Source organism: Ischnura elegans, chromosome 4 (assembly GCF_921293095.1).
Source record: "Ischnura elegans chromosome 4, ioIscEleg1.1, whole genome shotgun sequence".
NCBI lineage: Eukaryota > Metazoa > Arthropoda > Insecta > Odonata > Coenagrionidae > Ischnura > Ischnura elegans.
Window position 1 is genome coordinate 26097793 of NC_060249.1, and position 23003 is coordinate 26120795.

At 37.9% G+C, this 23003-nt stretch overlaps 1 protein-coding gene across 1 annotated transcript; it reads right to left on the reverse strand.

Moving 5' to 3' along the window:
* Window positions 1-1642: 1642 nt before the first annotated feature.
* LOC124157166 (UDP-galactose transporter senju) lies at window positions 1643-22097 on the reverse strand. Its single transcript, XM_046531684.1, has 6 exons — window positions 21716-22097; window positions 21505-21622; window positions 21166-21212; window positions 20904-21043; window positions 20656-20826; window positions 1643-4799 (listed from the first exon to the last, which is right to left on the reverse strand). Exons 1-6 carry the CDS (start codon window positions 21807-21809, stop codon window positions 4326-4328), a joined length of 1044 nt encoding a protein of 347 aa, XP_046387640.1. The 5' UTR covers window positions 21810-22097; the 3' UTR covers window positions 1643-4325.
* Window positions 22098-23003: the final 906 nt, after the last annotated feature.

Consider the following 23003-nt stretch of genomic DNA (forward strand, 5'->3'; position numbering starts at 1 on the left):
TAGGTATCTTTCAATTATTATGTCCTAAAACTCCATGTATTTTTAAGTTAGCATTTCAATGCAATGTTCAGACCTTAACAATCATAGTTGCATAGTAATTTTTATGTATTTTATTTATAACTTATGTCATTATGCATATTCAACCATAGAGATCAAATTTCACAGGACGTCTACAGCCACAAGAGCTACTATAGCTAATTGCAAACATCAATCATCTATCTTTACTCTATACAGTGCTGTAACCATTCTAGATTGTTAATTTTGATTTTTATATTGATATTGATTGTTAAATTTAATATGATTGAATCAGTGATTGTTAATGAGATTTCTTATACTAACTGGATAAATGGAAATCTTAATATAACACTCTTAAAAGACATGATTCCAAAAGAAACTTATAAAATGAACCAGAAGTATAAAAAGTGCAAGGAATACTTCCAACCTAATACCAAAGTTAAAGGATTAATTCAGGAATTGGTATTTGAGGCAGTGAATAAGGCATTTGATTTGGCCAAAAACTACACCTAAAACATAACTTAAAGCGACTAAACAACAAGAACTACACCCAGGGGTGGTCTGGTCAGGTCGGCTGGTAAGTGATTGCTGATGGCCCCGAGCTTTATGGGGTCCCCACAACGCCAGCGTCTAACGTGAAGCATATATGAAAGGTGTAATTAATTAATAATCAGATATCAAATGAATCAAATTTTTTTTGCAAATATATAATTCTAAGTTTTCATTGATTCGAATTATTTACAACATTGATGTACTTAAGGGGAGGATGAGGGGATAGAACGCTCCCCCCAAACCCTCAGAGGAAAAAAGAAGTATTTACACATATTGTCTAGTTATGACATGTAATAACTACACCTGCTTAAAGTTAAATATTTAGTGCCAAAATTATGCAAAAATGTATTTCCAGGCATGTCATTTTTCAAAAATTTGCGGTTTATCCCCAACTGCACCAATCCTAGAGTATGGTAAATTTTTGCAGTTTCACCACCTTATTTGGACTGTAAAAGCATATGGTAACAAAACCCCTAAAAACTAGAGGATTTGGTGAAAACAGAACAGAGGAACTCGTTCTCGGCAGCAGCATCTCACAGATTCACAGCCATTACACCAAGTCAACTCCCAACAAAGTTAGAATGAAGCATGAGCATACCCAGAGAGGGGCAGGAGGGGACAGCTGCCCCCCCTAGAAGCAATAATAGATTTTTTTTTTAACGAAAGTTTTGAACAAATTTTCCTTTGAAGAAAAATATTATCAGTATAAGACGGGGACTTAAAATAAAAATCATAATATATCCATGCAAATAATAATGAAAATCAAGAAATTGCTGTCATTATTTACTTAAAATTTAAAATAAAATATGTCCTTGGAATGAAGTCCAAATTTCAACACCTACTACACATAGAGTTAAATTTTAAATGAAATAGAGGAAAATAGTATTGTTAGATACTGCACAGAATTGAGGAAAATAAGGGCCATGCAAACAAACTATCTTTTCTCAGAGTGATTTGTCAACAGTGTATAGCAAATGAAGTAAATGAGGGAGGATTAGTTACACTTAAGTTGAGTGTTGCAAAGTTTATTCAACATTGCAGAGAGAGAGGTTCATTTATAATGAATAAATGAATATATGATGGTTATTGTAGAGTTTATTCAAAACAATTTATGAATAAGTTTTAAAACAAGATAAGTACACCATTGTACTTTGAGTAACAAATGCACGTCATGATTCTTAAGCTTATAAAATATCATTTAGCAATAATTCCTGCCTTTTGTTTGTGCTACATGTGCAATATTCAGCACAACATGTAAGTATAAATATGTATCTTAAAGGAACAATGTTAACTATTAAGATACAACTAAAAGACAGAAAAATAATCCTTGGCTATTTTGTAAAATACTGTTTGATCACATCCGCCTCAGAGATTTGCATCTTGAGAGACTAGGTAAATATGGTTCATGTATGGTACTTAAACTAATCCACCATTCACAGGAATTTAGTACACCTCACAAAATTGCAATATGCACAGGGCAAGATATTGATAAACCTAGATTAATAAACCCTATGAAGTTGTCTCTCTTAAGTTACAACAAAATACTGCCAAATTAAGTCTTAATTGAAAATTATACTTCCTCAAAGCAGTTGCTTCAAATTCAAAAAGAAGCAATTAACTCTGATACATGTATTCTTTTAGAAAAATATAATTCAAATCAAATACAAGCTATAATTTTTCATAGAGAAAATAATAATCAGGGAATGTAACAGATAATATAATTTCGACCCCATCCTTGCGTCCAAATAAAAGTTCCATTAACTACAATAACAATTAAGTTACAATTAAAATAACCCAGATTTCTATCAATGATATTCTAATAATAGGCAGCTACTCATTCATTTTATACAAGGTAACAAGCCCTAACTTTTAAGCATGATTTTCATAGACAAACTTGAGAAAAAATTTTCTCGGTGCATACGATAAGCTTATGATTGCATCAAACCAAAATGACTTTTGAAGTCACCACAGCAAGAATAGAATAGTAAATGCTGCCAAATTTGAGGAGGCATTCTTCACCCCCTTGAAAAATGGAATTCAATGAATAATCTTCCCAAATTTCACTAAAAGAAGCAATGACTAATAGTCTTTCACTTAATTATGTCATACTTTCCTCAGTCACTTGACTGCCGTCCTCTCAGAATTCCATTTTAATAAGGTAAGAAAACACTATCAAATATTAACCAACGGTAACTTTGAAACGACTGACATAATCATCCAAAAACATATCACTTTGATGATAAAATCTACTTATGAAATCTACTTCAAAATTGAATTTTGGAAACCAGTCACTAATCATTGTATGCAAACAAGGAGTGAGTGTCCATATCATGAGGAAATTATGAAGACTACCATAAAAGTGAAAATTGTAAGTAATGAAAGATTGAAATATAATCTCACGAAACCCAGAAGAAACACAAACACAATTCTAATTTCTGTTTAGTGACGAAGGGTTATGGGGTATGATTTAGTTATTCTTATGAAGTCTCCCATTATAAATACACCCTATAGAAAAAGTCGTTTAAATTACACGTGTTACAAAATGTTTGGCATAAAAGTCATCAATTCCACTAAAAACATTCAAGCCTCATTTAAAATTTATTTACCAGGGTTTAAAGCAAAATTTCCCCATTTAATTAACATGTTTGATAATAGATAACCATAATAACTTAAATTATTACTCATTCATTTCTTAGTTCCTCTATAAACCTATTTGCACAGTCTTCTTTGCAAAAAATTAATAACGTAAATCAGTATTTGGCCACAATAATGCAATGAAAATAGTACTTTCTTTTGATCATACGTATAATGACATATATTTACATAAATGAAATTAAATACCATGCAAAGTCATTTTAACGTGCACAAAAACATTGACAATGCATGAAAAATATGATAACTCCTCAAAAAAAAGGAATATATTAAGGTTACTGGCAAACATATTTAAAACATCAGTCCAGATATTGTGTCATAAATATGTTTTAAGGTAAACAATGTGCTACTAAAAATATCTGCAGTTTTGGCACTTAAAAGCACCAATTTATAATCCACAAATTTTTGCAATCCAAATTACACCATCAAATGGAATTTCCAGGGATTGCAAAAAGGCTTAAAACCAAGCACTTTTGGTAACTCTCAGAATAGAAATCTCTCAACATTGCAATGGCTATTGTAACTATGCATATAAACAGCAGAGTCAAAACAGTGCTTAGTATAAATAACACTTTAAAAATTATTTAAAATTGATATTAAAAATGTACCCAAAGAGGTACAGAGAGAAATAATATCAATTTTACATAGCATGTTTCAGATAGAACCTTATCTCAAAATGCGCATGAAAATATAAAATATACTAATATACCAATTCCACTTCCTTTGGAGTCAACATCCATCAGAAATTGGACTCAAAATCTATTTCCTCCCTTACTTCTTCCATAAAAGGATTCATTTTCAAAGTAAAACATTCCCAGTAAAATGCCCAACATCTTTGGAACATTTCAGTCTCAAGTGCAAAAAAAAACAAATAGTACACCAAAGATGTTTCTCAGAGGAAGACTCTTGTCCAGACTGAGGTCAAGGCCAGTGACTAGATGCATACCATACCATTCATTAACACTTACAATGTCTGCCAACCACATTGAAATTGGCAAAAATAGGCCCTGATCGGTAAAAAGAGGTCCTACTTTGCTAGTCATCTTCTAACAGCATACACCAGGCAAAGAAAAGATCCCATTTCGTAACCAACAATTTAAACTCTGCTAAACAGATTGCATCAGTTTTTCGGTGGATGGATCTGTACTAGAAGATTTCACCTGGTTTACAACAGGGTTTTGAGAATACAAAATCACAGCATATGATACTACCGTTATGGCCACCACAGTATTAAAATAAATAGGAATCCCAAAGATGGCCCAACATATAGCCGCAGTAAACATTAATTCCAATGCACTTGCAAAAGTTTTCAGGATGGAATTCAAATTCTTCAAGAAGAAACTGGTTATAATTCCAATGGCAGCATTGTTGGCCATTATCAGCAGTACTTTGTACTGCAGTAATGACTTCAAGGCATCCGTAGAGAATGAGCCCACAAAATTACCTTGCATAAGAAGGATTCCAGCATTGCAGACTATAGAATCAATGTACATAAATACATTCTGAAGAAATATGTTGACTTCAGCCTCACCTTTGAGAAGATACTCATTGTATACACCAGCCAAGCAGGAACAGACAGTCTGGAAAATAGAAACATCAAAATGAGTAATAAAAGGAAGACAAAATCACAATGAGGTTGAATAAGGTGAACTTACGGGGAGTGAAAAAATTGAGCTACTTTCAAATGAAATGAAATTTTTAACTTTCTTAAAACAATGATACAGGCATCAAAACTTTGAGTCTCATCAAACTGATTAAAAAAAATTAAATATTGCCTTTTATTCAACAATGGAAAGCTTCCATTGAAGGGGTTTAGAAATCCAAGTACAGTGGAACTTGGTTATAACGTCATCAAAGGGACCAGAAGATTTTTAACGTTATATCCGAGTGACGTTATAAAAAAAGCAGCCTTAAATCTGAGTGACACCACAACTTGACCTTGCACAAACAAAACACAACTAACGACGTATAAAACAACTGTCAACATACGCGATGGTAGGTAGTGATGTGACTGATGATCTACCGTAACTAACGAAACAAACAATACAGTGTGCCCGTGTCAGTGACCTTGTAGAATGTAGGGGTGGGAAGGGATAAGACCCAGGTATGCGGGACAGCCCCCGCTCCCTCCAGGCACCCATTAAACAAAAGAGTTGCATCCCGTCACCTGATCAACGTCCAGCTTGTGACCTGTTTTTGCTTTTGATGTTTCTACACATGGTTTCTATGAACTTTGGGACATAATACAATCACACTACCAGTTTTGCAACCTAAGAACCGCAAAATATTTGACGCTATACCCGAGCGTCGCAATATTTTTTGACGATATAAACGGGTTTTCGTACAACATAAAATGTTCAATTATGGCTGGTCTGTATAAAATGTGACGTTAAACCCGAGTTGACGTTACAGCCGATGCCGTTATAACCAAGTTCCACTGTATATTGTAATAAAAATCTAATGCATTCATTGGCTCTGCTTGTGCAGCTCAGCAGTAAGGATCCTAGGCTCAGTGGCAGATACATATGGGAGGCGCTGGGGGCGCATGCCCCCCCTTGCGGGGCTGCCCGCATTGCCTAGCATTGCAAAGCAACAGTTGTAACTTTTTTATATCATAAGATAGCATTGTCATGTATGTGGGTATTATGAGTTAATTTAATTAAACTTTACATGGGACTTAATTATTTGTAATTGCTACAAAAGTGAAGGTAGCTCAAGATATCTTTTGTGCCCCCCCCCCCCCCTTCAGTTTTTCCTGCATCCGCTACTGGCTAGGCCCGAGGGCCAACAAGGATACTGGAGAGAGATATGGGACCAGCTATAATATTATTCTATTTTCTCTCAGCTTTTTATGCTTCTGAGAATTCAATACATTGGGCTGTTTTTTTCCAGATGCTTAATGGGTCAAAAACCTGTTTTTCCCAGACAGTCGCCAAGTTCTCAGAGTTTTTCCAGAAGAAGAGTATTAAGAGTACTATTCCCTGAGTATCCCAAGTTAGTGGACACCCTGTTAATGTAGCTTGGTTTTTTTTCTGAAATGTATTCTTGAATGCTCGCATTGGAGATGAACAAAGAAATAAGTATGTATTGGAATTAGTACCCATGCGATGATCCAACTATTTCAGCCTATTTAAAAGTCCAAAGGAGATTTTTAGGCAAAATTACGTTCATGTAAAGGTCATTCCACCTAAGAGCAACAAAAAAAATAACCTTGCCTTTCCAATTCCTTTCAAATTTGGCATGTAATGTGACCCTTGAAACAAATGAAAATATATCAATTCGTTGCATTGGATTTATAAAAAAAAACAATTTGTTTACTTATTTTTATTTAAGATTAGTTAAGACTTGAATTTAAGGTTACTAATATCGTAATTTTACACTGTGTTTTGCAGAAAATAAATTACGTCATACTTGCCAGGATCCCCTCTCTCCCCCACATGAGATTGGGTGAGAATCAGCTGACTGACTCCCTCCCCCTAAACACCTCGCATAATTAATGGATACCCCAATCAACAAAAGTGAGTGAAAATTGATTTGGTGTCCTGCAATGTTCACATTGTAAAACTGTACAAAGTGGAAATTACTCATGCAAGTTGATGCAACTGTAATGGCATAAGCCTTTATGAACCACCTCATGTATCCCGATCAGGATTTTAAATTTTGCCTAATTTGTGCACCAGGGTTTCCAGTAGATTAAAAAAATTAAACAAATCACATTTTTGACAGAAAAACCGGCTAAAAATCTTCACTGCCATTTCTCAGCTCATTGTCTCTCAAACTGAAAAAAAAATTGCTCAGTTATTTGGCTAAATCCTGAAAACGTAGAATATATCATTAAAAGTGTAATTTAATGCATATTATTTGGGTAAAAGTTGTAGAACCACCTCGGCGCACCTGTTCACTCACAGTAATTTTGGCCAAATTGCTCAGCTTTCCCTTCTATAATATGAAGTACAGGAATTAAATTTCCCACACCAGATATTGCCATGTTTTTGCACAGATTTCATTTCTCAAACTATCCTGCTTAGATATAACATACATTGGAAGAACATTTGGCAATCATGAATTCAGTAATCATTAACAACAATATTACAGTAAGCGGAAGACACCAAATAGTAAATAATGGAATATACTATTTCTGTATACCGCCCACGGGATCAGCTTATACCCCGTTCTAGTTCTATAGCATTGATCGCTATATGTCCATTCGTATGCAGACCAAAAATTTCAAGTGAACATATACCCCAGCGATGAGGTTAGCACCGAGAAGATTAATAGGCAAGTGTGGTATCCTTTATGTTATGCTTTCCCTTTGATCGTGTCACGAAGTGTGCCTATCCAGCAGGATGCCCAACCGGAAAAGTTGTTTGATGCGACGTAACAAATGGCGATGAGAAAGCGACGCGAAGGACGCGTCAAACGCAACTGGAAGTAGTACTCTCGACTTTGAGAGTATCATATATATAGATATGTGCTAACTTTGGTCGCAATCCGTGCAGCCGTATGGAAACGCATAACAGACAGACAGACTTCCTCTTTTATTCATATATATACCGAATCTATCCGAAATATCCATACATCTAAATAGTTTCAACTGAGCAGAGCAGAGCACAATTACACAGGGAGGAGACAAATTACGTCAAGAATTTTAAACTCTGAATAGCTGATCCCAGTAGACACTAAAATCACCGATGATGCATACGTCGATAACGCATCAAGGAAATTTTGAGCCAAGCGCTCCGATTGGCCGCGAGTTTGCCTTGTTGCCGGATGCTCTGGGCAATTCATAACTTCGAATGCTTTGCTTGCCGGAGATCACGATATCCATGGCATCCGGCAACAGGGCAAACTCGCGGCCAATCGGAGCGCTTGGTTCAAAGATGTTCTTTTCCGACCCAAACATCATTGGTAATTTTGTTTCCTACAGGCATCAGCTATCCAGAGTTAAAATTTCGAGGCACAATTTTTACCACCCTATATATTATAAACTGGTATTTACACAACCGTAGTCACCAGCAACGACTTCTTACGCTGTATTTCGCTTGTAATACCGATGACGGGTATCTATTATGCTAAGCTACGCTGATTGTAATCTAACCTAGGGCTATCATTTGTCTTATTTTTAGGAAAAAGTCGTAATATCGATGCTTACAATTTCAAAATGATATTAAATTATGAAATGAATGGCATTCTTCACTCTTAATTTACCTACTTCTGCGTATTTGCGTACTTATGCTTCCATAAACAAACACCAATTCGAAATATCAGCCGTATTGCCGCCTACACGCAGAGAAAATTCAACATGAAAGGATTTTTCTCCAACGGCGCAGCGAGCCGCGGCGTCAACGCCACGCCGAGCTTTAAAGGCACCCTTAACAGGGATGGCAAGTGAAACGAAACGAAAATGTTTCGTTTAACGGAGGGAAACGAAAATACGAGGCCTGGGTTTAGTTTCGTTCCCGCACGAGATTAAAATCACCAAGGAGTCTAGTTTCCACCCGGGACGAAATTATACTCCCGGGAACAAAACTAAATTAATCGAAACTCCGTTACTCACAGTTAAGTTTCGATCCCTGAAATTGAGTGGAAGGGGATAAGAGGGAATAGTTTCGATTTCATGGCAGAATATAGAGAGGTTAAAACATTGAGTTTAAAAATCAAATAGCCAATTTGCGTACACCGTTCTCCTGCTTGTGGTAAAAATATGAGTGCCCCATACATCTAATGGCGGTAGGCCGAACCTCTAATTCATTAAACCATACATCGTACTCGGAGTGTGGGTCGTAACTAAACCGTTCGAAGGTGAAGCACGTGGTCTATCCATTGCGAAACATAATCTATGTTTCGTTTCGTCCCAGAGGTTTAGTTTAGTTTCGACCCGAAATAGTTTTGACTCGTTCAATTGTATTAGGTTCAACTATGTGGAAGTCAAAACTAGAAAATGAAAATGAGAATTCGTTGATTTCCACTGATTTATTTCGTCCGTACGACATGTTGCGAACTATGATCAAGTACCAGTATGTTGTATCAATTACCTCTATGGTTCGAAAAATGTCGTACGAACGAAATAAATCAGTGGAAATCAACCAAGTCTCCTTATCATTTTCTAGTTTTGACTCGTTTCGACACTGTGTTCAGCTCCCCCCGGGTATAATTCTTTTTCGCTTCGTTTCTAATTTCGCTCCCGGGAACGAAACTATTGAAATTTTACAGGTTTTGACTTTTGTTTAGTTTCGATTGCCATCCATGACCCTTGCTGAACATGGCCGATGTTTGTCCGAAAGAGGGTAAAACCTAGGTAAAACGGGGAAAGCACGTAAAATAAAAATTAGGGGGGATTGGGCCAAGTGGAAACACATAATTTCAGCATTTTCGGAAGACATTTAATGGAAGATAGTTTAGTGAGGATCACGGTATGGATTTGAATGCAACGCGGAGGCAATCACAAAGAGGCATAGACCAAGTTTCCGATACTAAGGTGATTCTCCGATTATTCATACCGCAGACGTGGCACACCTTGCATTATAACTGGTAGTTCATAGATAATACTGCTAGAAAACACATTAATTATTTTGAGATGAGGAATAGCATAAGTACATCAATATTTTTACCTTTATCTTTTATGATTTCAAAACACTTTTTTTCTTGTCCCAAAATCACAATTACGACATTTTTGAGTCTCGGATATACAAAGGCCAAGTTTTCATGATTAAATACCACACTAAAGGTATTTTGAAAGATAGTAACGTAACCCAAGCACTCAATCAAACGGATATCCGTCGGAATAAACACCGATGCCGGAATTAAATTGAGAAATGAAACGGACTTTGTAAAGCAATGAAGCCGGCTTTGAAGGGATCATAAACCACTTTTACAGCACAGCACCTGGGAGAGCGGATTAAATGGTGGTAGGAAAAATCGTATTCTATTCCACGCTATTCAGACTGACCGCTTCCAGAATTTCTAAACTGAAAATTAAAAAGTCAAATACTCGCTTTTCAAACCTCTTCCAACACGTTGGCCGAGTCGGTGGAAAGTAGTCCAGCAGGATGCCTAACGGTAACTTAAGTTAATTTCCCTGCCCACACCACACATTATAGAAACTTCGTGAGGAGAATACAAGAAGAAGGATACTCTCCTTCCAACCTAGAGCAGCAGAAGCTTCGAAAGTTTCCGCCCCGCGATAACACTCTAGATATTTCCAGGACACCGGTGCATACAACGTCTACGACTCTAACGGAAGCAAGCACAAAAATAGGGTGGTTTCCTATTATTTTTTTAATAGCCTATATCGAAAGATTATTACTTCTGAAGCACGTATTTCACGCTCTTAGATTTTCGAATGACGATATCTATTTTTCGCGATTGAACGAAAAAAGAAAATTTACAAGCTCGCGAAAACGCGACGGCTAAGTATGAATGCTGGGAAAAGCCCGTGTGACGTCATTCTAGTTCCCGCTGTCACCGTGTGAGGTGACCTTGGAGCGAGGCTTTGAGCGCTGATACGATGCAAGTTGCTAGCAGGTAGCAGAGTACCTTGCTAGCAGATAGCGCTTGGCTTAAATAAGGATTATTATTCGCCTATCAAACGAAGGAAACATTCTGAACTTAGGTATTTCTAATGTGTGATAATTAAGAGATGTTTCCCTGAGCTCTGTGCCTCATGCATGCATTAGTACTATCAGACAATGTAAAACTCCTATCCACTCGTATAGAAACTAGGTCCCTGTGACGTCACTTGGAGTGGAATCGCATGGGCGCCAATCTGGCCTTTTCCAAATGAGGTTAAAATTGACCGTTGCCATTCGTCTAAACTGGGATTTCTAAAACCAAATAATTTGTATATTATGAATACGCTAATGGTGGGTAAGGAATCGCAATCAAAGCATTTCGTTTTTTTTGATGAAGGAAACTACCCTATTAGTTAGCTTGCTAGCGAAGCATGAAAGACCTGAAGGCACAGTTCATATTCTCTATTTCTGGTCAATCAAGCCCTGGCAGGCAATTAACGTCTTAACCTAAGGTTAACTTCGTAATCCATCTGCCATCTGACCCCTTACCTTGCACACCTGGCTGGAGATTTAAGCTCTCCAATGGAATAATGCAAGCTCAAGCCAAAATTCTATTGCTATAAATTTCTTACCGAGTAACGAGCTCAGGGACACGTATGGATTCCTGAATTCCACCGTGGATTCCTGAATCCCTGATGACGATGGGCGAGTTGCTCAACGAAACGTTGGAAGGATACATGGAGGACCTGACCCGGTGCGAAACCCGAGAAAACTTTACTGCAATTTAAATACACCAAAGGATGAAGTTCGCCATGAAAAAATATTTGACTTAGCCGGAATTCGAACCCGGATCCCGGGTCCCGGGTTCGAATCCCGGCTAAGTCATGGCGAGCTTCATCCTTTGGTGTATTTAACTTTGCACCCGTGCGCGTGACTGCGTACAAAGTCACTTGTTCCTGCAGTGCTTTACTGCAATAGGGTAGTTTCCTTCATCGAAGAAAACGAAAGGCATTGATTGCGATTCGTTACCCACCATTAGTGTATTCATAATACACAAATTATTTGGTTTTAGAAATACCGGTTTAGAGGAATGGCAAGGGCTAAATTTGATCCTCATTTGAAAAAGGTCGGATTGGCGCCCACGCGATGCCACTCCACGTGACGTCACAGGGACCTAGTTTCTACACGAGAGGATAGGAGTTATACATCGCCTGAGGTTACCAATGCATGCAAGAGGCACAGAGCTCAGGGAAACATGTCTTAATAATAACCTATTAAAACTGGCTAAGGTCGGAAAGTTTTCTTCGTTTGATAAGGTACTAATAAACCTTTTTTAAGCCAAGCGCTACCAGATAGCATGGTACTCAGCTACCCGCTAGCATCCTGCGTTGTATCAGCGCTCAGAGCCTCTCCCAAGGTCACCTCACAAGGCGGGAGGGGAAACCGGAAATGCGTCACACGGAGAGATTTCCCGGCATTCCTACTTACGCGTCGCGTTTTCGCGCGCTTGAAAATTTTCACTTTTCATTTAATCGCGAAAAATAGATATCGTCATTTAAAAATCTGAAAGCGTGAAATACGTACTACAGGAGTAATAATCTTTCGATTTAGGCAATAAAAAAATAATAGGAAACCACCCTATTGTTCGCCGGGGGAAAAATACATCACGTACCCACCAACTCTCTCCTATCTAGCAAATATTGTCGACTGAGATAATAATGGCCTCAGATCCGAAATGTTCCCAAAATCGGATATTATTAACTACAACCGCCCGTTTTTATCACTTAAATAAAAATTAGCTTCACAGGTTTGGGGTGTTAAACAAATTAAAAATAATGGAAAATAGAAAAATAACGTGCACTCGGCGGCTTCTCACATTCTTCTGCAGAACCAACAGCAAACCGCTACACAAAAGGTATTGAAATTGAGTTAAATTGTTTCTAAACCGCATCAATTTCTAAAACAAGAGGTATAAGGAATAGTGAAATATCCAAGAAACCTTATGATGGAATACCACACAGTGAAGAATGAATTAGAGACTTTTCTTTAACGAATTGGTAAAATAAGACATTGCAATATTTGGAAATGTTGGAAATATTGCAATGTCTTATTTTACTAATATTAAGAACTTCCGCCATATCGTGCCCAACATCATATAAGATATTCTTTAACGAAGTTTACTTCTCAATTCCATTTACCAGGGCTGTATTTTTTCAACCTCCGTTCGCTCAGCAAAAACACCATATAAGCCCGAGATCAAAGCCGATGTCCAAGGACGAGGAGTAGAGGAGACCCGCTCGGCAATAGTTCTCGACCTCATCAACTTAGCTGCAACAGGGTTAGGGCCGACGATTATTTTGCCGCGAACGGCAAGAGAAATGGATTACGCAAACAGTGGAGTAAACTACCCCAAAACATGGCAAAAAGTCCAAATTTAAAGATAATCTGCGAAAGGGCTAAGGCTGGTTTATAAAAAAATATACTTTAGGTTTAACGAAAAAAATTAACTTCACGGCGTGAAATCAACGCCATCTATCAGTCGTATGCAGAACTATAACAGTAAACGTCCGTATTTTAGATTTTTTAGGTTAGTAAACACCCTGATAACGCGAGCAGATTCCAACGGCAGGCATCATCCTTTCCTCAACCAGTTTCTCCTCATTTGATGAGCGGAGGGAGACGCAAGTTCACACCTGGCTCTCTACGTAGGGCCAAGCCCACGCAGATTTTCCATGTTCGTGATCCATCATAATTTAATAACACCAACCTTTGAAGTTCCATTTACGACGGAGGAGTCCAAACTAAGAACTGCTATAAAGTGCTGAAAGATGACTACAGATGATTATTCCTTCTTAAACGCAGTCTCTATTTATGGTATCGCCATGACTTCACCCCCATAAAACATCATGGTACACAATTTATTTTAAAATAATAACAAAAAATGTTTTTTATATAGATTTACAACAAAATATCACCACTACGCGACGTGGATTTCAACGAGGACCATTACAGTCATGCATTATGACGACAATACTCGTAAAAACTTGTAAAAAAATATAATTTATAAATCTATAAGGAAAAACGAAGTTATTCTTATTATTTAAAAATGAAACGTGAATGCCCCGAAGTCACGCCAGAGACGACAGAATCCTACACATTTTACAATGATAGTTTGTTTTCTAACCAAGCTTTTGTTCCATGCAGATACAGAGCGAAACTCAAGTTTCCTTTCGCCCAGACTTCCATAAGCTTTTCCTACAGGACATAGGGCCTGAAGTTATGAGACAAGCTGGCGAGACAACTACATTGTTTCGGAATAATTTTGGTGTTTTTAGATACATACAGGGGCGGATCCAGGATTTTTTTCTGGGAGGGACACAAGCAAGGCCGTATCCAGGATTTTGTTCTGGGTGGGGCACAAGGATACCTCGCAATACAAAACGAATGCAATGATAATGGGACCGTATTAAAAATCTTGCATATTTTTGAGGGTTTGGGGGGGGCACGTGCCCCCGTGCCCCCCCCCTGGATCCGCCTATGGATACATAGCTACTAGGTGCTACTAAAACTAAGTAGTATTCGTATCGATGCATATAAAACTCGTGAAATGGATAGAATGGCACCATTTCCGCCTTAAAACATGAGGAAATTTATGAAAATAATATTTTCGAATTCTATGGCCGAGGGCTTCCGATATGGCTTCCTTATCTTCTAAAATCTTAAGATAATTGGGAGGAAAAACAAGTGAAACCTTTTAAAATACCAGTTACCCATATTCTTTAAAATGGCTACGAGCCCAACTTAAATCATTTAAGGTCGTTAAACAGCCACTACAAATTGATGTAAACAAACATGAGCCACAGACAGATAAATCATTATCAGTAACTTGACCGCAAACGAATTTCAGGAAGCCTCAAGGTCCATCAATCCATATCAAAAAGAAAGAAACTTAATGGGCCTTCGTCTGATACTGTTACTGGCAACATACACGGTTATCATAAAATAATGATGCTGTTTTGAACATGGTTTAAATGAAAACAGAATTACCAACGCTTTAGGTTTTTTTATTCTTCGAAATTGTCGTCTGTTTTTTTTTACATAAATAATAAATATCAATGTCTGCACCCCTAGTCGCTCGAGAAGAGAGGCTCCTTAGGAAAGGCGCCAAGGGGAACACGGCTTAACGTCCCATCCGACGGACGGAGTGCTGCATTTGAGCACAACGTCCGTCGGATGGGACGTTAAGTCGTGGTATCCTCGGCGACTTTCGTTAGGAGTAGGCTAATGCCGACGCCGGGTTTCTCTCCTGTCGAGCGACTAAGGGCGCACATGATGAACTATATTAATTACGTCAGAAACCTGTTGGGGACGAAAAATTCGAAAAAAATTTACCTGTAAGTGTTTTCATTTAAACCATATTCGATACCGCACCATTCTTTTATGGTAAACCAGCATAACCCCACCATTCCGCCCAGCAGCCGCGAACTATTTTTCCAATACCTTTCAGTGAAACCAAGACGGTTTGATTCTAGCATTACTATCCGTACATTGGCAACCGTTCCATCAATTTGCTAATAAAATACACTTTCAATTTTTTCATATCCTAAGCATCTGCTTAATGGGTGCTTAAATTCACCGGAAAGAAAATGCATGACTTTCTTCCAATTTAAAATGATGAGTGGACCTATTCAAGAAACTTACAAAAAGAGTACATTATTGACAACAGCGGAGGCTGGTGCCATGAAATATGCTTCTGTTGACGCGCAGATTTTTTTTAATGTGGGCATTGTTACTCAAAACAAGAGCACATTTATTCAAGGTGTTCCACATGGTACCTACTTTTAATTAATTACTTTACTTTTTTCATTTTAGTTTGTCTATTTTACGTTATGCATTTATTCACACACCAACGAAAACAGCACATTTTGTCTTTACGTCGGTGTTTATTCGACAATTACGCGAACAGTAATAGCCATGACCTGGATGGGGACAACCTACCCAGGCGGGACTCGAACCCGCGGTCTCATGTTTGGCAGGCGATGACTTTACCTAGCCGCCAATGAGGCCAAGGTTTTGCCACTTTTTTCTCATAGATAATTGTAATGTCGGCAAATGCTTGGCAATTTGTATCCATATACATGAGTCTTTTTTCTAAATCGATTGATCAGTCTTGCCTTTTATCTTTCGACATTTCCTCAAATAAAAATATTGCTCGCTTTATCTCTCAGTCACAGTGACATGTTTGAATGAATATCCATCAGTTGAGGCTTTAAAACTTCAAAACGCAGGTATTATACTCATAAATACACGATTAATCGCCTTAATTACTTGACTTGCGATTAGATCGGAAGCCATGTCACTCTAAGGGCTACTCTACCGGTTCCCTGTTATCAACAGTACAAAGGTACTCCAAACATTCTTTATACACCCATCGTTCTTCCGGTAATCACCTATTACTTCCCAATAGGGTCAATGTCTGCTCCCAATAATCTTTCCACCCTAAACAGTGTTACGATTTTTTTCGCACAAGTTCAGACACCCAAATCTCCGTGAGGCACCAACAAACGCAGATATATCCTCTCTATTACTCCCCAGTATCTCCCACATTCGACTTCAATCAGATAAAAAATTATTTTAAACACCCTTAATTTCGACTTAAACAGACCTGATATTGTTTCCTTCATCAACATATGAGTGACTTCCAGTGGCGGAGGCATGCGTGCATATTCTTCTTCAAAGATCGAAAGACGACGAACAAAACAAATACATGCACATGGAATAGTGAATTAAACAAAGAAAAATATCTGCAATTTAAGAGAAGGGAATGTGAAGAGCCATCAAATCCACAACTGATAATCATCAAAAAGCATCAAGGACGGAAATATTATCCCTTCCACAATCCTTCACAGAAGATCGAGAAATACCTTTCTGACGAAATCTCCCGAGTGGATATCTCACGACTCCAGAGCGATGATGGAGTCCTTCACGGATCAGGAACTAATTGCGAGGGTTCCACAAAGGTCTAATGCAACTACAGTATAGTATTGATAGGTAGTTTGCGATTGATTCGTTCAAAATGATTGAACCACGTAATAAATCAATGACTCATGAGCCATATTGAGTCGATCATTTTTCATCATCAGAATTTAGATGATACATTCATTCATGTTTTAATACATTTTTATCAAATAAAATATTTTTCGTTAGTGATTGGCCGCGATTTATCCAAGGGCGGATTCATCATGACCTGGGTCCGAGGAGTTTGGAACATTCCATAGGAGAGGGGGGTGTTCTCCCGTGTAATTTTTTTTAAATACGTACCCAGTTTTTACGAATTTTAGAGACTAAAATTTCACTTTTATTCTTAACATAATATGAAATTGAACAATTTTGGACATTTAAGAAATGTAACAATGGAGAAGAAATAAATAGCCAAAAAACTATTAAACTAATGAAATTTTTAAATGTCGATAAAAATTTGGGGGGTAGAGGAGGAATGACCCCTGCGAAAGCCCCTCCCGTAAGATTCCGCCGCAGAAGACGAATATCCCGGGGACTAACACCCTCTGACCAAGAAGGCTATTCCCTTTTCGTTGTCACGATGCAAAACTTACATATTTGTTGAAAGAAACATGGTTTGAACTTTAATTAAATATTTTTCTTCCAGTAATCTCTTCAGAATTCTCTTGCAGGGGATGCATTAAAATAACAATAATTCGAATAAGAGTGTACTTATGTACCGAGCACTGCACAATTAGATATTTTTTCAGAATCGGATATTACAACCTAATGCCGCCAAAGACCTAAAGTTTAAAATTTTTCAAAGTACCACGCGGATTTCGCTATCAAATGCCTATGGAGACCAACCCACAATGACCGAGTCATTTCAGCAGTAACAAAAGGTGACACTAGTAATCAGTAACACATGAATTAAATTCACAGCTCATTTAACGATATTTTTGGATTTACAACGCGTGCGTTGTGACAGAAATTACCATGCTATGCAACCCGCACTTCAAACGAGCCCGCTTAGAATCCCGATACCATATTTTCTTAATGCTAGAGAGTTAGCGTAAATAATGATTCCAATCGCTATTGTTTCCGATTTCTATATTCGTTAAACTCGACACGGCACGGCGACTCAATGAAATGATTCGTGGCCTTCGTACCCAGTAGGTACGAGGCATAAATACACGTTTTCTCCTCGCATACCATTTTCAACGCCATTTCCTGTTCCAAAACCTTATTCCTTAGATTTCTTATGCCCTCCGTCTCTTTTTTCTACCCATAAACCTTTCAGCCGCTAAAATAATACCCATTACCGATAGAATTATGAAGATGTCCTAGGTTATCCTTTAAGTATGAATCATAGCATCATTTTTCCGTTCCTCAGAGTGATAGATCCAGCCAGGGTCGCAGCTAGGAATTAAGGTAGGGGGGGTTTAGGTGCAACTAATACCGGGGTGTGTGGAGTATGGAATACCCACCAGGATAAGCGGCAGGTGAGAGATTAATTGCTGAATTTTAAGATAAACGGTTCAAAATGGTGAGTTTTACGGCTTTCTGAGGGATATTTTATTCATCCTTACACTATTCTATTAGTTATATCAATCCAATTAAGGATAATGGATTAAACTTAAATATTTCTCTGAGCTCTGGGGGGGTTTAACCCCCAAAACCCCCACCCTCGCTGCGCCAATGGCTCCAGCTGCATGTTTTTCGGGATTAAAAAGTGATCGCTCGACCAATCATTTTCCGAATTTCACGGTCACTCCCACAGTCCCTATTTCCATCCTTTATTATGTCATTTTCCTTATTTAAAGCTGCCAATCAATTAAATGCCAAGCGTGGCGTTACAATCGCTGTTAGCATCCGTGCGCTCTGATTCGCCGAAACATTTGTACAAGCGATGAATTCAGCGAATGGCGTGCGGACTATTGGAAAAATTGGACGAGATTTCCATTTCTGGAACCATCGCAAAACGGTCATTTTATCCACCATTATTGGAGTGATCTCCAGCACTATGCAGCACAAGGACGGAAAAAAATGATCGTGTGATTCAGGCATTATCCAACAGAACGATTTACCTCTTCGCTTTGAAAATGGTAGACTGATTTTAAGGAAGATATACAGTGAACAAAGTTCGCTTCTCTATGTTAAAAAAAATCACTCGTTCTCTTTGCAAAGAGAGAATATCACGACGAGCTGTCATGTAGCCAGAAATTTGCTTCGGGGGTTGCTTGTGAGGAATGTAGGTTCTCTATTTTTTTGTGAATTCGCACGCATTGAATAACCACCATGCATTTCATTACATCAGCTATATAAATCATTTGCATTGCACTGAAAGTTGAATTCATCATTCGTTATAAGCAGTCATTGTGTAATGTAACAATATCGAAAAATGGAGTGTAAGAGGTTAGGTTAATCCTTGAGCTAGTAGTATCCTCAGAAGAAATCTACATCTACATCCTGCCACACAAACCGCCTGAATAGGTACACGGCAGGGGGTGTTAGGACGCCAGCCGTTTACTAATAAAAAGGAAAATTTGTGACAAAGTTCCGCCAAGTATTTATTAAAGTCCTTTACTGTTCAAGGGAAAAACGAATTCCTACAACTACCCAAGCATCTAAGCATCTCTCTTAATTTATCGCTCCTGTCAGACCTGGAAATGTAGTGGGATTCTAATAATCAATTTTCACTGCATTGCCCTGAACAATAACCATTCTCAACTGCTTAAGTATTCAAAGCCTACCGAGCAGCTTAGGAGTCTCCAGCAGCAGCATTTCAATTATAATTCAACGCCATTGCATAAAATAATAATTACAAAGGTTTAATTTGAGGCATAAATAAATATTAGTAACCAAATTTCCATCTGTGGGCAAGGTTAATGTAGCTGGAGCTAACTTCCCCACATGCGGGGAAATCAAAATTTCACTTTTGATTACACAAATTAACAACAGTACTGACCTCGGTTAAGTGGCAGTGTTACAAACTACTGATATCGTAGTAACCTATACATGTTAAGATGATGGTTAAGGGCTACCAACATACAGGCCTAAGGCCAGGCCTAATGACCGAGGTTGAGTGAAGAGAGCATAGGAATAGCTCACAGGTGCAAATAGCAATAAACCATACGAGGGCTATGCAAAAGGCCAAAAGGGGCAGCTGAGATGCACTGAATCGCTCTGCATAATCTCGTGAAATCACAAACTTATCCAAAAAACGTTTCCCGACAGGTTTAAGAAGACCTTCAATTTTTCACCGGAAATAGCTCAAGATGCCAAATTATTTTTTTATGGCAAATTTCATTGCTGGTGTATATTTGCACATGTGCAAGTGACTGTGAATAAAGTTACTTGTTTCTTGCAGTACTTTGGAAAAATATCTGTTGTGGAATAGCTACAACGTAGAGTCTTTCTCTCCCACAGTGGCTTAGTACCTCCATCTTCTTTGCTGTGGACTTGCTGTGACTTCAACATCTAGTTTGGTAAAGGCATTCTGAGATTTGCCTTGGAAGATGATGGCTTGGTGGTGTAACTAGTAGAATACCCGACCAGCAATCGGGAGATCTGGATTCAAATCCTAGCTAAGCGAAATGATTTTTCCATGGCAAATTTTATCCTGGGTGTGTAATAAAATAGCTATACCCTCCAGTCCTTTATCGCAAATTTATTAAACAACAAATAATTTTCATCCACTAAAATGATATATCTAAGTTGTACACAGTTTTTCCACATATATATACCAATGAACGATCATAAGTATAACTATGTTCTGGGTGTTGTTAAGTACACCCAGGTGGAATATTGCTACATGATAACCTTACTAAAATTTACTTACTTCCCTTCTACCTCTCATCCTGACAAAAAAATCGAACTTTTTTATTCATGAATACCTTTTTGTATTTAAAAATAAGTAACTCACCTGCACAAATATAAGAAAGACATTGAAGTTCCAGTGAAAGTTGGAAAATGGTGAAGGACTTTTATCCCCACTTGAAAACAAGGAGAAATCAACTTGTTTAATCATGCAACCAGCAGTGAGAAGGATTAATGACACCCACTGCTTGCCACTGAGCTTTCTCTTGAAAATTAACTGAAAGAAACAGGAAATTATTTTTTTCTTTATTCTATTAGAAGCACCGATATTTATAGAATGTCAAATCAACTTACCTGGTAAACAACTCCCGTAACTACAACTCTAAACTGCAGCAACAAATAATACGAGGTAGGGTCAAAGGCAGCCAAGTTCACAAAGGCAAGGTTATTGTACAAACAATACAATAATGCAGGAACAAAATATAACAAAAGAACTGAAAATAAAATATAATCAATCGATTATCATCAGCAACTAAAGAGCATTTTAAATACATAGAAAAAATGTCGGCTTCTAAGTCACTTAAACAATGAAATCATGCTAATTCAGGAAACTTACCCTTAAGGTTTGACTTGACTTCATAAATTAATGACGTGAATGGAAAACTGTAAGAAAAATATACACATTGATCAGACTCTCGAATGCAATCACCGACACATTTTTCGTGATTTTATCTTTTTTGTAACTGTGACATAGACACAAAACACACCAAGACTTCGTAAAAATTAATGACAATTGCATATATGAACACATTTTTCATTGAAATCGAAGTAAGAAGGAATGAATCTGTGGCGCTTGGTGCAAATTTTCGTCAATGATCACAACTGTAGATTGATTCCACTTAAAAAAAACATACAGGCAATAAATAAGATAAAAGACAGAATTTATCACGCTTACTCTTTGCAGTACAGCGCAGAGGAGACGACTAATTTCAAAACCTCAGTCATTAATACTACTGTCACTGTATTATAATTATAAACGCTGTTTCCTTCTTGAGATGCGGTAACCAACACCCCTATAATTGGAAAACAAATATTTGCAGCATCAGCTTGACAAAAATAGGATTTCTGAGTGAATTTCGATTGAACACGTTAAAATATTACCTTACCTTGATTTATAAAAAGTGCCATGTAGGATATAAAGACGACAACACTGCATCTTGTCGGAAACAATTCCTTCCAATTTATACTTGATCCCAACATTTTACTAGCACTGTGCTCTAATAAACAAATGTGGAGCGATCGCAACAATTTTCCACGGTCTTAGCACGCGCTACATAAAATAGGGGTCTTTGAAAAAATACTCTTATCACGTAGCATAGCTGCGAATTTTCTTAAGGTTCTAGAGGAACAAATATTATCAGCCGCCCTTATCTCATTTCAACAAGCGCTTTGTGACATTACAAGAACAAACGAAGGCTGGTGCGCGGGGTGCGCGATGCGACATTTGCGGCGATCTGCGGGCCTGCAGGAAACCATGGTCCCATGGTAACGATGGTAACTGATGGCAACCTGAAACATGAATAATACGTTTCAAATGTTGTATACTCTTTGGCCTCAAATGTAAACGTTAGGGTGGTTCGGGAAGAGCGTAGCTTGCGCAAATATGAAGTAAACGTGTGTGCACTAGTGATATTGATATTGCCCGCGTGTTTGAATCCTGTTAACTTTTCGCCATCCAGATTAAGATGACGTAGGTATTCCTTTTCCGTCTCTCAACTTGGTCACCTTATCTCTTTTTGCTATTGTGCAAGATGTTGTGCGTACTAATTTTGTCGACGTTGGATGTTACTTTTTATGAATTTGTCTCCCATCAGAACGCAATGTTCTTCATGATCTTCGTTCCACCCACCTTCGTCCACATGCTTCATCTACAGCTGCAAAAAAACTTATAAAACCACCGTTTCTGTGGAGTAATTACGAGTAAGAAGTACGAACATTGTTCTGAAAAACAAGATAATTAATGAGCGTGACGCATTTATTCACAACGTTTGACACTAAATACCTACGTCCATTGCATGGGGTATACATTACCTCGTAATTCCCTTTATTATTTTTTTATAATAAAATGTGATGTGCAACACAGGTAATGGGACAATCCTATGTGGGCTCGAGTCCCCTTTCTCATTAGTTTGCCTGGCCGGAGTAACTTATTCTGCGAATTCGAGCGCTTCATTTCAATTGTTAATTCAATGAACGTCATACAGTATGCATGTAAGATGTTCTGATCCAGCATTGGGTACTCCCCACAACCCAGTTTCTCTTTTCCCCTTTTTATCCTCTGACAGCACTCGAGATTCTCCAGTCCTTTAAGTTGTTGGATCCTACATCAAGGAAATAACAGATCCATCCCTAGCTAATTCTCCCAACAATGATGATGACTTAAGTCCTCCCTTC